This window comes from Neovison vison, chromosome 6, assembly GCF_020171115.1.
Source record: "Neovison vison isolate M4711 chromosome 6, ASM_NN_V1, whole genome shotgun sequence".
NCBI lineage: Eukaryota > Metazoa > Chordata > Mammalia > Carnivora > Mustelidae > Neogale > Neogale vison.
The window spans coordinates 214080001-214096096 of NC_058096.1; the positions used below are offsets into that span (position 1 = coordinate 214080001).

The 16096-nt window shown below is 54.3% G+C and overlaps 1 protein-coding gene across 3 annotated transcripts in view; it reads left to right on the forward strand.

The window, feature by feature from the left end:
• The window catches only part of EPS15L1 (epidermal growth factor receptor pathway substrate 15 like 1), a 95132-nt gene extending 88930 nt beyond the window's left edge, over window positions 1-6202 (forward strand). The window contains exon 24 of one of the 3 annotated variants that reach the window (XM_044254011.1): window positions 4337-6202. In XM_044254011.1, coding sequence (XP_044109946.1) covers window positions 4337-4483 — 147 coding nt within the window. In that variant the 3' untranslated portion in view covers window positions 4484-6202. The remainder of the gene's footprint in view (window positions 1-4336) is intronic. The other 2 variants (XM_044254006.1, XM_044254007.1) reach the window with 2 other exon arrangements.
• Window positions 6203-16096: the final 9894 nt, after the last annotated feature.

Consider the following 16096-nt stretch of genomic DNA (forward strand, 5'->3'; position numbering starts at 1 on the left):
AGAACTTATTTCAGTCCCCAGCTACGACGGAAGGAAATCGAGCCTAGAACAACTGCTCTGAAGGCCTTTGCCCTTTGCCAGACCCAAACGCAGACCCTCGCGGAGCCATTTAGCAAAGTGACGTGTCTTTTCTGAAGCTAATCCTGGGCCCTGGAAAGCCCAGCCCTTGTTTTCTCGGGGTACCGAAAAGATTCCGGATTGCAAAACGCAGTCACGTGGGGTGTTTCCAGTACCTTCCTCGGTACCAAGAACCTTGTTCTCAGAGAGCTTCAGGTGTTGTCTTCGCAGAATCGGTTGCACCGCCTGTGGCACACTTTTTACGTTCGAATTTGCAGAGTGCTTTGTTTCCTGGTTTGGTGGGAGATTCGTTGTCTGCTAGATGCTCCAGCTCCTAGAACATCTGTCCTTAAAACCAATCCTGGCCTCGCGGTGCCCGGCGAGCGCCCGATTCTCCCCCAAATCTGCCTCGTGCTTAGCTGCCTTGTGGCATCACTGCGGTCACGTAAGACGCTGGTGCGGTCCCGGCCGTCGGCGACCTGTAAATGTTTTACGACTCCACTTAGCTCGATTTTGCCGACAGCCGGTGCACGCTGTGGACGGATCCCAACGGCGACGGTATTAATAAAAGCCCGAAACAAAACGCGCTCTATCTACGGTTTCTTGAATAGTACTGCGTTTGTGTTTGGGTGGAAAAATAAATAGAAAACGCTGAGGAGAAAAAGAGAGCTATTCACGCAGGATGCAGGCACTCTTGTTTTGGGTAGGCAAGAGGGGTAAGTAGAGGCGGTTGGGAATTTGGAGAAATGGCTGTGCTTTCTGAAATGCGTGGTTCTGTTTCTGTGCCCCGCCCCACCCCTGGGAGCTGTTGGGGGAGAATATCTAAAACAACAACGGGGTTTTAAGCTGTCATTTGGCCAGTGTTTCTGGTCATTCCAGAAACAACCTCAGTATCGAATCATCTAGTTTCCTGGTGAGGGATCAGGTTCTGCCGCATTTGTAGCCTTGCTGCTATTTTTTGTTGAAAATCCCTTTTCCTGCTCCGGATGCCCCAGTTTTTCCAGAGGAAGCCCCCGACTGCGGAATTTGGCCCCTCTGAGGGGTTGAGGTGTGGGAGAGGCAGGACACCTGACAGGCTTGGTTCATCCCCTTCGGTCATACAGCGATGCAGAAATGGCCGGCCTCTGCCACCTTAGGGCGCCTGGGATGCCTTTGTGTTTTTGTGGCATCCGGGGACCCAGGCCTTGGCCAGTGGTTTCTGGTTTGCCGGACCTCGGAGGTTTGTGCTAACTCAGGACAGGTCAGAGTGGGGCCCTCAGGCCGTGTGTTTGCGTTTCCCTACGTGCACACGGAGAGGTCTCTCGCTGCCCGGCGGATCGGCACTGTGACTCCTTCAGTGCCCGTGTCCTCCAGTGCTACCAGGACATGCCGGTAGCCATGCACAAGCCGCGTGGCCTGCGCCGGAGTTCAGGGAAGCCAACGGCACACACGTGGGCAGCCCCCCCGTTGGCGCCCTAGCCCTGCCCTTCTGGAAGCCTCTCGTTTACGAGCCCCGAGTTTCCATCAATGGGTCAGTTGTGCTTGTAGCTGTTCACAGGAAATGTCTCCGAGATTTCTTTAAAAACAAGACTTTCTGTCTCAGGCAAATGTGTTTATTAGGAAGTGGCCTTTATAGGGTAGCGAAATGGCTCCTTTTTCCGGAAGGCTGCGTGAAGAGCACAGCGACTCTCCAATGGGATGTGCCATGCCGGGCGTCGTCCGACAGCTCGGCACGACTCTCCCAGCAGCGGGAGTGAGCCAGCGGGAGGGGGCTGCGAGTGTCCCCTGGCCCGGAAGCCTCAGGCCCAGTGAGGAGTCGCCCCGGGTGCCCTCGGGTGCACAGCCGTCCGAACCCCGGGTTTCTGCTGAGAGGCTGCTGGAGGAAGACCGCCCAGGAGATGCCACGGGAGGCAGCATTCTGTGCCCTGTGTCTCAGCTCCAGGACGGTGCAGGGGTGAAGCAGGAGTCACCTGCTGTTCCTGGAGGGGTGGCTGTGCCTACGGGCGCCCCAGGTTCTGGTTGTCACTGTGCATGCGGGTCGGAGGACCAGAGTGGACTAGTTGAGGGGGTCCCCCCCGCCTGGCGCCAGGATATGCTCTTCTGCTGCTTGGAGGCCCAGGGGGAGCCTCGAGCAACCCTCCTCCTCCAGGTCCTCTCTCAGACCCTGAGCTCCAGCCTGCTTCTCAAGTGTGCGCAAATCCCAAGCCTGGGGCGAGTCTCCAGACCTGATCCGGAAGCTGGCCCCACCCCGGTCTGCTCTGAAGGCATCTGGAATGTTCCTGTCAGCACATTTCCTTTCAGAACGGGGACCCCTTGAGCAGGAGGCTCTGCAGGGACATCCCGAGACTCTGGGGCTGGGTGGAATCGGGGCGCGGCCTTGTGGCCTCCGCTGCGCTCAGCCCTTCTGGCCTGGCTTCCAGGCTGTGGCCGGGTTGCCTTGGCCATTACTTATCAGCCCTCACCCTCCCCTCCTCTGGGCTGATAGAGGGCGAGGTCCCTGTCAGCCCCGCTGTCCCCTCTCGCTGCTGCCCGCTGTACTGGGAAGCTGTTTCTGTCAGTATTTGTGGGTTTTTCCTTGTTTGTCTCCTGATGAGGTGTTGGAAAATCCCCCAGAGAGTGCGGGGGTGGAGGCTTTCTGTGATGGAAACAGGAGGGGCGCGGACCAGATTCCAGGGAGTCCTACCTGGAGATCCATCAGGCCCTGAACGTTTTCCTGGGTAGTTTTTCTAAGAAACTGGGACTGGGCCTTTCTTCCTGGGGACGGCTCCTCTTCATGCTGACCCCGTACCCGTCCCTTCCTAAGCCCCTAGGCCCAGCGGAGGGAGGCCTCCTCTCCTGCCCCACCTCCTTCTCCAGGCCACATGTGGTCCAGGCCAGGCTCCCTCCAGCGCCCCCACCCCCACCGCCCCTCACACAAGCTGCTTGCAGCCCCTCTCACCCCGCAGAGCTGCACCCCTCCACCCGGACCCAGACCCAGAGAAAGTCCAGCCTGTTGAGGGCCCGGGCTCTGTAGGCACCGCCTCTCTCCCCAGGCCTCTCTCTGCATCCGCACCTGTCGAAGGAGCTTCCATTCCAGGTTGTCACTCAGGCCCAGTAGGTGTGCAGAAGTAGCGGGCATTCCTGTCGTGCTTCCTTCCCCAGTGCTCGCGGTGGGGTCTGTTTGGGCCTCTGCGAAGCCTGTGTCAGGTCAGGATTGTCTGTCTGTCTGCTTCCAAGGGGCGCCTTTCAGAGGCTGGCCCGCCTCTTTTCTTTGGTGTCACCCGGTGCTTAGCAGAGAGCCCGCAGAGCCAGTGCTGGGAGGAGAGGCCGCAGCTTTGCTCAGGGGTGTGGGGCGTGTGATTAGGGCCCGCAGGGGAACCAGAGGCCTATACCTGAGGAAGAGCATGTGACATCGAGCTTTGCTTTTCTTTCGGTAGAGCTAAGGTACCTTGAATGGTTTGAAACAAACCACCCATCTTGGTATCAAAATGGTTTTCTCCCTTGTTTTGTTTTTTTTTTAATTGGACCTATTGGGAAAAGACGTCAAGAACTCCTGGACACATGGGCAGCGTAAATGCCAGGGCTCCTATAAACATCCAAGTACGAGGAGGCTCCTCGCGGGCCCGGAGCTCCCTGGGCTGTGGCTGGGGTGGCGATGCCACGTTTCAAGACTGGCTTGTCCGCGCACATTTGAAACGCAGCGCCATGTGCGTTTCGGAGCTCTCCAGTCCCAGCGTCTGCCACCCGCTGGTGTGATCGGCCTGTCATCGAGGCCCAGGCCTTGTCGGTTTGCTGTTTGAGCTCCTCGGTTCAGCTGACCTCTGCTCCACGGCCGCCCTCACAGACACCCCTGCTGTGCCCGGAGAGGAGGCCGAGTGGGGCTCCCTGCTCACACCCCCGCGAAGCCTCAGACTCTGACCCGGGGACGGGCAGGAGCCCTCCGCCTCCCCAGACGGATGCCCAGCCTTGCCTGCTTTGGTTCCCTGCGGAGGGCCGGGCGGCTAGCTTCTCTGAGGTCCAAGGCGGTAGCTTGGGGCAGACTCAGCCCTGTTTCTTGGTGCATGTGACTGTGGGTCAGGACTGGGCCGTGCGTGTCCCCTCCCCACTCCCCACCAAGACACGGGCTTCTGGCGTTTTCTGGTTTTTCACGTGCACACCAGGCAGCCGCCCTCCCCTCGCCACCCCCCGCCCGGTGCACCCCAGCATCGCATTTCCCTGTGCCCGGACAGCGCGCGCCAGGCGAGCCCATGCCCTGGCGCCACCCCAAGCGGCGGGTTGCAGCTCCTGGGCCCAGTAACCCAACCTCCATTTTCCTTTGCAGTTTGGCAATGAGGAGCAGCAGCTGGCCTGGGCCAAGCGGGAGAGCGAGAAGGCAGAGCAGGAGAGGCTGGCGCGGCTGCGGCGGCAGGAGCAGGAGGACCTGGAGCTGGCCATCGCGCTCAGCAAGGCTGACATGCCTGCCGCCTAGGCGCCCGGCCCCGGCCACCAGCGCACGGGGGGACGGCCCCAGGGGCGGTTCTGCGGAAGGAGAAAACTCCAGCCAGTCTGCACACACACACACACACACACACACACACACACACTCACACTCACACAGACACACACACACTCAGCGGTCCCCGTTCACGTTGTGACCTGTCACAGCCACTGTTAAGTCAAGGACTCGCTGGTCAGAGGGCCTTGGGCTCTGGGGGCTTGCCTGGCAGAGAGGCCCGGAGAGGCGCCGCTGTCGCAGATCCTGCTCTCCGCGGTGATGTCCCCGTCGAGTGACAGCACCGGCTCTTCCTCCATTCGCAGCACAGGACGAGGCGAGGGAGCGCGGTGACTTCTCGCCTCTCATCTCCTGCTCGTCCCGGCGCCCGGGCGCTCCCACCCCCGGGTCTCCTCGACGCCCCCCTTCCGAGACAGACATCTGGGCGATGTATGCATTCGTTGTATAAAATTAAGTTTGAATGATTAATATAAAATATTTTAATACAAAACAATCTATTTCCCCCCCTTTCATTCAAATACTATTTTCCTCGCATTAACACTCACACGTGGCATCAGAGAGGCGAACCGGCCCCGCAGCGGGTGGACAAGCGGATGGAACGTTCTTGTTTCGATCCTAAGTATTTGAGTAGCTTCGAGGGCCACAGAGCCAGTTGGGGGAAGTTTCTAGGGGTCCCCCGGCACCCCAGGATACAGAATGTTTCTGAAATGGCTGGTTGTAGTCCCACTGTCACTAGAGCGGTGGCCCTTTGTCAGGGCCCTGCAGTTTGAAGAAAGATTCCTGCACCGTCCACTGAGGCCTGGTCTACGGAGGGGGCGAGGCCTCCGGGCGGTCCTCATACCGGGAAACCTGTAGTCAGAACCGGGAGGCGGGACAGTTTCCCGCCAAGATGTAGCTGAATTCCCCTAGAACATTCCGGAAGCTTGGGCGTGACTGTGGGGACGACCTCAGGAGTGGCCCAGGACATTGCAGAGCTGGTCCCAGCCTTGTGTCTCACTAACCCCAGGGAGACTGAGGCACTCCAGGCCAACTTCTGTCCGATAAAGATGGTAAATCTTTCGAACCCAAGCAGCCTGGGAACGGAAGGGCGGCAGAGAGCCTCAGACCCCCAGCCCGTGCAGGTTTGGAAGGGGACGACATGGGGACGCGAGGACTAAACAGGCCCAGACGGTTGCCCGTCAGGATCCGCTCTGATGCGAAGTCTCGGGACACAGCCCCAGCCTCGTCTGGTGGGGCTGGACTCCGAGACCCTTCTTTGGGAAAGTTCCTTTTCAGTGTCCTGTGCCTCTGGGCCAAGGTCTGCAGCCCTTTGCGCACCAAGGCCGGCTGCTCACCCCCGCCCCCTGCACGCTGCCTCTCGGCTGCATTGCAGCCAGGGAATCCCAAAACAGGTGTTTATGAACTCCATTTTACATTTTAATAAACTTTGCATTTTAGATGCAGTTTCAGATTTGCAGAAAAAGATCACACAGATAATACAGAGGGGTTCCCACAAACCCCCGCACAATTTCCCCTGTGTTTAACATCGTAACGTTACTGTGGTACCTTTGTTACAGTTCGTGAACCAATATCGACAAATTCTTATTAAAGGCCACCCTTTATTCAGTGCTTTTACCTTCGTCTGTCTCAGGACCCCGCTGTGTGTGCAGTGGTCTCTCCTCCCCAGGCTCCTCCCGGCGGGTTTCTCAGACTTGCATTTTTTTTGCTGACTGTGACATTGTGGAGGGGACTGGGCAGGGGTCTCCCAGCATGGCCCCGGGTTTGGCTTGTCTGGGACTTGGGGTGACAGGCAGGGGCGGAGCACAGAGGTGACGTGGGTTCCATCATCGACGCTGTCTGTCGCTGACACGGACCATCATCTGAGACGGATGGACTTTAGAAAGGCAGCTTCTCGGGCCCAGGTGTTTTGGGACACACACTCCTGTCAGGGTGGTAACCCGTGAGACCGGGAGAACGCCATGAATGGAGGTTTCATGACGGGGTAGGGAATGTGGGGGCACCCTGGACAGTCAGGGCCCTCGGAAACCTTTCTTTTCCAGGTGATGGACGAGAGGCCTCTGAAGTCCCAGAGGGCACGGGGTCCCCCGGTGCCCACGAGATGGCCTCACTCTGTCATTAGCAGTATTGTGGGCCTGGGGCCTCTCGTGAAGCCTGTGGGCTTTCTGAGCTCTGACGGACCCCTCATCCTCTCTGAAAGGGTGTGAGCAGCTTCCAGAACATGTCTGGAGGCGATTCCCAAGGCTTCCTCCTGAGGTGGGACCATCGTGTGTCCTCTGGGGGAGGTCACTGTGCTTCACTCCCCAAGGTGCCCACGGCTGCGCACTTGAGCATACAGTGAAAACTATACCATGTCTGGAGGGATTCAACCTCCATCCTTTGGTTCCAACCTTAGAGCAACCTTGCGGGTGAGGCAGGCAGGGTGAAGGCGCATTGTCCTGATGGGAAAACTGAGGCTCGATGCCTGTACTCATTTGCCCAGAGCCCTGAAGCCCCAAGGGTCAGTGGCTCAGCATTTTGCTGGCCGTAGGAAAAGTTTGTTTTTTCTTGCCTGCTGCTTTTTTACTTATGCACTGTGCCTAGAAAAGGTACAGAAAGTGTCTCCTTATGTCTTAAATAGGAGGGCTGTGCGCTGACTTAGTCCCGGGGTGTGGGGGGAGGGTGCCGTGGGCTTTTGGGAACCCTTGAACCCCTGAGAATACATTTGTGGATTTTTCTTGGGTCGTTAGGTTTTTTTTGTTTTTTGTTTTTTGGGTTTTCTTGTGTGTTTTGGGTTTTTTTTTTTTCTTGCGGAGGGTGTCCGTGACATTTTCATTCCGTCCTCAGCAGCTCCCAGACCACCTCCCCTCTCACCCCCAAAAGGTTATGAGCCAGTTTTAAATCCTGTTTTCCTTTTTCCCCAGCCTCATACACACACTCAGGGATACCCCCCCACACACACACACAGACACACACACACATCTGCTGTGCAAATCATCGGCCTCGAATCCACCGATCCATCCCCATGCCCACAGGCGCTCTCTGCCTCCTCCTTGGCGAGGAACACGCACATCCTTTCCTGAAAAACAGTGTCCAGGTTGAAAGCGCTGATGAGGAAAATCTCCAAACATAACAGCCGCGAGAAGAGAACCACAAATCTCCCCTCCTCCCGCCCCACCCCTATGTGCATCGCTCACTGACAGCTGCCAGCCAGATTCTGCCGCCTTCCTTGCTCCGAGCCCTTGGCAGACAGGCTGGAAGGCAGTTTCGTCCCTATGTCCTTTCAACCTTCCTCATTCAAGTACACGTCACTCGAAAGGTGGGCACCTTCTCATACAGCACCAGGCTGCGATCACACCTAGAACTCAGAGTCACACCCTCCTTCCCTTCATCATATCCTGCACATGAGTGGTGACGTCACTAATGTTAACCCCGTGGCTGGAAGTCTTTGTCCCCTTAGGATGTGTCCCCACCCCTCCACCCCCCACCCCCCACCGCGGCTCCCACTTGTCGCAGCTGTTTTCCCACCTCCTCATGGGCCCGCGACCCAGCTCCGGGTGCAGCAGGATCAGAACCCAAGGGTCCGGGATACCTGGTCTGAGCAGCCTTTTGCAAAAAGGTGATTGATGGTCTGCAACTTTCTCTTAATAAATGGAATTGCATCTTCAAAGCCAATTTCATTTAAAAGGACATCCTAGTCCTGGAACAGTTGTGGAAAGCTATTTTTAAAACAGGAAGCATCCCAGAAACAAAGAACCTGCCTCTTGAAATAATGGAGTAAATATTTCTGCCCCCTTATCAGATCTGGTTCCTTTGAAACATGGACCTTTTTGTCTTGTTTTGTTTTGTTTTCTTTTTTCCCCAAATTTTCCCCAGTAAAAGTTACCAGGAGCTGTACAAATTGTATCATGAGCTGTTGTTGGAAAAAACATAAAGGGAAATGTGATCCTTATCACCAGCTTATTCCAAAGAAATTACGTGATGTGGGCTTGCATGGCTCGCGTTGTGTTTATGTTTAGTGGGTTTTTAAATATCCCTTTGATTTGCTTTCTGGCGGCTGTGCTGTGTGCATTCTGCTTCATGACCTTGAGCATGCTACCTAAGTGCTCTGGGACTCACTTTCCTCATTTGGCTGCGGACATGGGGCCGGACCACTAGTGGAGGACCTTCCCAGCTTTAAAAGTCTGAAGATTATTATTCAAGTCTCCAGAAAGACACCTATTTTAGGATTCCGGGTAACATAAAAGAGAAAAATAGAAATCATCCCCTTAGCCTCGTCTTTGCTTAGAATATTTTGTGCACATGTAGACAACAGCGGTGTATTATGATCACCAAACTTGATAAGAGACTAGAAATTATTCCAGACACTAAAAGCAAATTACGATTAAGTCATGTGAGAGAGGTGCTGTGTATTGGTACAGTGGGAATCATAATATATGTGTATCAAGTTAACATGTACAACTTACATTCACACAATGTACAAATGTATGTGATGCTATATGTCAAATGTATGTCAATAAAAATATTTTCCCATGCATTAAAAAAATTGAAAAAATATTTTTCCAGTCTTAATAAGTATTTGAAAGCTCAGGGGGAAATGCTTAAATAACTAATGTGTGTGTGTGTGTGTGTGTGTGTGTACTCTTATACATTTATTACACATACATATAATAATACTATTATATAATTAGTAGCCTGACATATAATAGACTATTATATATAACAATATTCTTATGACATATAGTATATATAACATTATCAATATCAATACATTGTGTCGATAATACTTATGAATAATATGTATTGTGATATAAACTTTAAAATACCTAGTACATTACAAGAAAGCCAAGTTTCATATATGACCAAGTTTCTGTGACCTTGTGATGGTTTTCCTATGCTGACCTTCAACCCACGGGTAGAGACCCTTCCTGAGGACCAGAGCATAAGGACTTTTGAGATAGTGGACTGCTGTGATATTGTTTCTTTGTACTAAAGACGAAGGGCAGAGTTTCCATTCCAAGAGCCAAAAAAAGACCCAAGATGAGATGTAGCCATTGTTCAGCCATAAACACACTTTGTAAAGGAAGCGAGGATCCTGGTTCTAAGGGAACAGCACGGTAGCCCGGAACTCCCGATTCCTTTCCGGTTCTAGATCCTAGGATAAGAGACCTAGGACTCCTTCCCCTGAGGGAGACCGGGGAAGACACAGCGGTGTGAAGAGACCCGGGGTGCGCTGGGAAGGACACAGCCTTGAGTCAGACAGACTTGGTGTCCATCCAGCTCCCCTCTTTACAGATCTGGGGAGTCCTTTCTCATTCACCCCTTGGAGTCCTTTCTCCTCCTCTGTAAACTGAGGATAATAACTCTCCCTCTCATGGCTGTTGTGAGAATCCATAGCAAATTCTCCAGCACATTCTAGATGCTGAAGGTGGCAGGACCCACAGTAGTAGTGGTTGTTTTGTTATCTAGCTAATTGTGGTTTTTTTTTAAAAAAAAAAAAAAGAACCCCAAGCCCCACCTAACAAAACTTAGCATCTCAACCATTTTTCGTGTCCAAGTCGGTCGCGTTGACTATCTTTGCATTGTTGTGCAACAGCTCTCTAGAACGTTTTCATCTTGCAAAACTGAAACTTCATACCCATGGAACAACTCCCCATCTCCCCCTCCCCGCAGCCAGTAGTAGTGGGTTTTGTTATTACTGCGTCGGGTGGTTATGATTGAGGCTCTGGTTGCTACAATTGTGATTGCTTTGCACTTTGAGAGCCGGGCGTATCGTTCCCTGGGAGTGTGCGGAGCAGGGAGTCTGTGTATCCTAGCTAACGAGCTACCGCACACGATTGCTTACGAAGGGAGCCTCGTTCTCCATAAAGGACGTTGATCGGACTGGGGGAGCAGGGACACAATCCCTGAGATTGTGTGAAGGTCTTTGGAGAGAAGGGGGCTCGAGTGGCCGAGTACCTTGGGCAGACCAAGTCCGTCATCGGCCGACGCCCAGGCAAATGGTGCTTTTATCCCAGTGCCGCCTTCCATGCCGAGGCTCGGCCAGGGGACTTTCCACTCGAGGGGACAGATGCCACTGGCCCTGTGTGGCATGGCTGGACTGAATCATGGGCTTGTCACCACCTCACCCGTGGTTATTTTTATAGCCGACAAGCGGACTTACTGGAAATGGCTTGGCATGCGGGCATAGGACGTTCCTGCAGTTTCCATCCGAGGAGCTGGAGGACACGAGCCCGGGGATGGGGCGTCTCTTCACGCCCATGACCAAGACATCCCCGCGGAGCACATCCCTCCCAGCCCAGGAAGAATTCCTGGGATCCCCGGCCTCCTGGAGGTCCTTCCTGGTCTTTGGGGTCTTTCCAGGCGTATATTTGAGGCCCCAGAGCCCTCACCTGTGCCATGGTCCTCTGAGCCTCATGGCTTGCCCCAGCCAGCCCGGCCGCCTGCCTCCACCCGGCCCGCCCAGCGGAGGAGTGCGTCTGGCCCGCACAGGGGACGTTCTGTCATTTTCCGGGTCACATTTTTGAGTTGTCCTTTCTCTCTCTCTCTCTCAAGCAGGGACTGGGCCCAAGAAAGTGGTTCAGAGGAGGTAGCAGGAAACTGATGTTGGGCTGGAGGGCCCCCGCCCCTTGGGGACGGTCTCCCTGTCCCCCAGGCCCACGGGCCCCGGTGTGGGAGGAAGCCCTGCGTGGGGCACTTTTGTGTACTTCTTCCTCAGCACGCTTGTCACATTTCCAGCAGCTCGTCTTCTCTGTCTTGAGCTGCCTGTCTTATATCCAACCGACCGCTCGGAGCCCTGGTTTTGCTCCTGTTGTCTTGCCGACGTGACACCCCAATTCCTGGGGTAGTGCCACGTGTATTTTCTGAACTACATTTCTGGCTTGGAAGCGTGGTTGAGCCAACAAGCAGGAATTTTCCATCAGGCAACGGCCGTTGCCTCCCCACGAGACAGGCCATGGGTCCTCCGTGCTGCTGTGGACCGTCTTGGGACCCTCGACAGACTAGAGACTTCGGCAAGGCATCGATCGGGGTTTAAGAAAGGCCGTGAGACTCCTCACCTGGCCTTCACAGAGGGCCTGCAGTGGCTGTGAAACTTGTTCTAGAAAATTCTTCCCACTTAGAGTCAGTTAAAGGACGTGGAGTCCATTTGCACTGAGTCCCCTCCCTCCCATTACCTGAGAGTCAGGGACTGACCACTCTGTCTGAGCCCTGGGGCCGGGGGCTCTTTCTTGCTGGGCATCACTTGTCATTTTCTCTTAGGAGCCCCCGTACCAAGTTGATCTGCTGCATTTCCTCAAAAACCAAATGCCCTCAAACGCTGTTGTGTTTCCAGAAACAGAAGATGCTGCCAGCAGCCAACATACTTTTAATCAGATTTAATCCTGCAAACGTTTACTGTCACACTGTACTAGACCAGGGGTCAGTAGACTTTTTGTAAGGGGCCAGATAGGAAATCTTTTTGGCTTTTAGGGCCATATGGTCACTTAAGTCTGCGATTATTGTATAAAAGTGGCCCGAGACTCTATGTCAATGATTGCACACGGCTGCCTGCCAATAAAACTTTATTTACAAAAACATATGGGGGGCCAGGTTTGGCCCTCAGGCTATAGTTTGCCACACCAGATCTAGGGCCTGAGCTGGGACCTGGGGAAGCAGCGGAGAGCCTGACATTCTTTCTGCCCTTATGGGGCTCCGGCTGAGTTTATTTTTATGAGGCCTGAACAGTTTTTGATTTCTATCTTTCTCTGGGGTGCAGGTGGCATTCTTTGGAAGAATAAAAATGAAATGCCACATTGTTCGCAACACCATTAAACCAGACGTCCCCTCCCTGTTTCCCCATAAGTTTTAGAGTCAACATGTTGAAAAGGAAATTATGTGAAGTAAGAATGGCTCCTTCTGTGAATCCAATGACAATGTCAAGGTCATACCATTGTTTTGATTCCCCCCACTCTCCATATTAGGGACTCTCTTTGCCATCTTGCCCGAAGGCTGACAAATGTAGGGGCTGAAAGGAATTTTTTTTAACCACAAAATGGAAAATCTATTGTTTTGCTGGCCATCACTCCTATATCCAATGATACACGTCTATGTGGAGTTCTATACAGTATTACCTTAATGAAATGGATAAAAGGACTTTGAACTTACCCTTTCTGTGTGCCTGTTGTCTGTTGTTAAGAGAGGTGTGGATGTTCCTGTCAGCAAAGCAGAGTTGGAAGCCCTGTCGGGCTTGAGGCTTGTCATGTCTTGTTTTCCATTTATCCATGAAGAGCAGAGACACTGGGTCCAAATTTTTTTTTTTTTCAAAGATTTTATTTATTTATTTGACAGGCAGAGATCACAAGCAGGCAGAGAGAGAGGAGGAAGCAGGCTCCCTGCCAAGCAGAGAGCCTGATGCGGGGCTCGATCCCAGGACCCTGAGATCATGACCTGAGCTGAAGGCAGAGGATTTAACCACTGAGCCACCCAGGCGCCCCCCAAATTTTATTTTATATTCACAAATGAGGTTTTTAAAAAATGATAGCATTTCACAATCGAAACCTCTGTTCCCATTTTCTTTCAAAAAATACTTTTGTTTTTCTTGAGGTGAAATAAACAGAACATGAAATTAACCACTGGAAGTGAACAATGAAGAGGCGCTTAGTACATCCAGTGTTGTTCAGCCATCACCTCCAGGTCCAGAACATTCCATTCCCCTCCCCGCAGAGGACACCCCATCCCTACGAGCAGTCACCCCCCCCAGCTCCCTCCCTGAGCCCCTGGTGACCCCCAGCCTGCCTTCTGTCTCTAGGGATCTGCTGGTTCTGGACGTTTCGTGTCGATGGGCTCACGCACCATGTGACCTTGCGTCTGGCCGTTCTCACTCAGCACGACGTTTCCAAGGTTCGCCCATCTTGTAGCATGTGTCAGGACTTCGGTCCTTTTTATGGCTGAACACGATTCCGCTGCGTGGAGGCCCCACTGTGTGTGTGTGTATCCATACTTCGATGGGCCCTGGAGTTCTTTCTACTTATTGGCTGTTAACGGATGTCGCTGCAGTGAGGGTCCCGACTGTTTCTTCAGTGAGCAAGCCCACAACTGCCAAACCGTTTGCTCTGGGCAAAGACCTTGCAGGAGACCCTCCCACTTAAGAAGGCACCCTGACGGGGTTCAGAGGCATCTCAGGCTGTCCTCAGAAAGGACCAGTGCAAGGTCACCCTCACACCCCCTCTGTGAGCTTCCATCGGGACCCTCAGAGTTTTCCCCGCGCAGAAGTCACTCAGGGGTGGGACAGTTGCCTCGGACGTTGGGGCAGTCCCCCTCCCCTGATCCCACGTCCCAGAGACCCCGGAATTAAATAGAACGGGTAGGGGTGGGGGTCGCCTCCATGGCACAGTCTGTTAAGCCTCTGACTCTTGGTTTTGGCTCAGATCATAGTCTCAGAGTTGTGAGATCGAGCCCTGCATCAGGCTCCAGGCTCAGAAGGCTGTCTGCTTGAGATTCTCTCTCTCTCTCTCTCTCCGTCTAACCCCCAGCCAAATAAATAAATAAATCTTTAAAAATAAATTACTGAATAAATAAAATGAGTGGGCTTGCTCCTTTGAAGCTTCCCCATCTCTTTCTTAACAACGGCCCCCATTCCTTCACTGAGCACTTACTATGTGCCTGGCATGGGCACGCCCTGTCCCACAGAGGGAGCCCGGCCCAGGCAGCTGCTAAGGCCCCTGCTTTGCCAGCCGAGGAGATCAAGACCAAGAGCCACAGGCCACAAGGGTGAACTCAGGAGCCCAGCTCAGCCCTGTCCAGCGCCCGCAGCCCCTGCCTCGTCCCCCCCCAAAGCCCAGACCCAGGAAGAGCTGGTCCCTGCAGAGACCCGCACGCGCGCAGGGAGACAGGGTTGGTGGGAACCGGCTGTGCTTGATGTAACAACTTTTGAGATAAGAAACTTTTCCTTCGACAAACCTCTGCATGACTCAAAACGAAACCACGAGCCCCCGGCACGCTGGCCTGTCACCCCGGGGCCGCATTGAGGAAATGAGACATCAGGATGTCTTTGAGGTTTGGGGTTCAACGGAAACACACCGGGAATGTGGAGATTTCTCCCCTGGAGAGTCAGGATTGGCTTCTCTGGGCATGTTTTCCAGCCAAGCGGAGGGACGGGGCTGGCTGGATTCCTCCTTGCTCTGGGAACATCATAGAACCCGGAGGCCGCAGACACAAGTTTTGGCGGAGGAGTGTGCTTTTTAGCCTTGGGACAGTCCCCAAAAGGCCAACTTGGGGTCAGGGTTGAAATCAGGGGTGACTGAGGCGGAGGGCCATCAGGACGTGCTGGAGAAGGCAGGATGGCAGCCCTTGAGAGCAGCGGCTGGTGTTGGCGGGCGCAGAACTATTTCCTGAATGACTGTGACAATTTCGAGCCGCGTGCCTCACAGTGTGGCCCGCGCATGGCCAAGCCAGTCCCTGGGGCGCTGTAGACATGCCAGCTCCCGGGCCCTGTCCGAGGCCTTCCAGATGGGATTCCAACCATGCTGGGGGACAGAGCGGATGGGACAGCCCAGGCTGAGCTCCCACGGTGTGGCATGAAATGACTCTCCGATTTGCTGCTCTGAGCAGCCTGGGGGGAAGTGTGGCTCAGCTGGCCGGGCAGTTGCCCAGAGCTATGGCCTGGAGGAGAGTGCCAGACCTGGTTTCAACCTGGGCCACGGATTCCGAGGCCTGTCCACACTGCGTACCACACACTACCTAGCATCCTCTTGGCCTCTCTTGGAGTTGATAAGAAATCCTGTCATCCCAGGAAATGCTGGATTTGGAGTGTTGCTCCTGATGAGTACCAGGAAGCAAAGCCGCTATGTTCAGTCACGGTGTGACCCCTTCCCAACCAGGGCCCCCAACTCAGACACACCCCTCCCTGCTGGCTGCTCGGACCCAGTAGAATGAGGGGAGGCAGATACCTGTCCTGACACCCCCACTCTGGTTAGGTTGGCCCACATGACAATGGGCAGGGCTCCTGCTGGGGAAATCAAGGCAGGCTTCCTAGTGGAGGTGACACTTGAGCTGGGCCTTGAAAGGTGAACTAGGTTTGTCCCATGGAAACATGGGAGGGGCTTTTCCACATGAGGAACAGCCTTGAAAAAGATGTGGACTTGGGGAGGAGGGAAAGTGAGTGGGGGTAGGGCAGGGGGACCTTGGAGATTAGGATGGGAGGTGGAGGGTGCATGGTGCCAGTTGAGGCCCAGTGGGTGGAGGCTGGCTGCCTGTAAGGGGCTGGAATGCTGAGTGAGCGACTTTCCAGCATATTCTGAACAGCAAGGAAGGGGTGTGTCTGGGTGGCTGGGGTAGGCTCTCAGAAGAAGACCCCCACTGGCCCCCCCCCCCGCTGGAAGCCTTGGAACCTGACAAGCTGTTCTTGGGGGCTTGGGGGCTCACCTGTGTGAGTCAGGACAGGCTTCCACTCTGGGGGCTACAACCCCACAGGGACCAAGGGAAGTCTCCAGGGGACACCCAGAGAGCTCACAGGCACCCCAGATGTGCAGCAGGTAAGATGAGTCTCAGGTACACTGAGGCCCCTTGGGCGAGACCTGGATTCCTCTCCCCCTCACCTAACACGGAGCTTGGGGGCTCAGCACCTCCAACAAA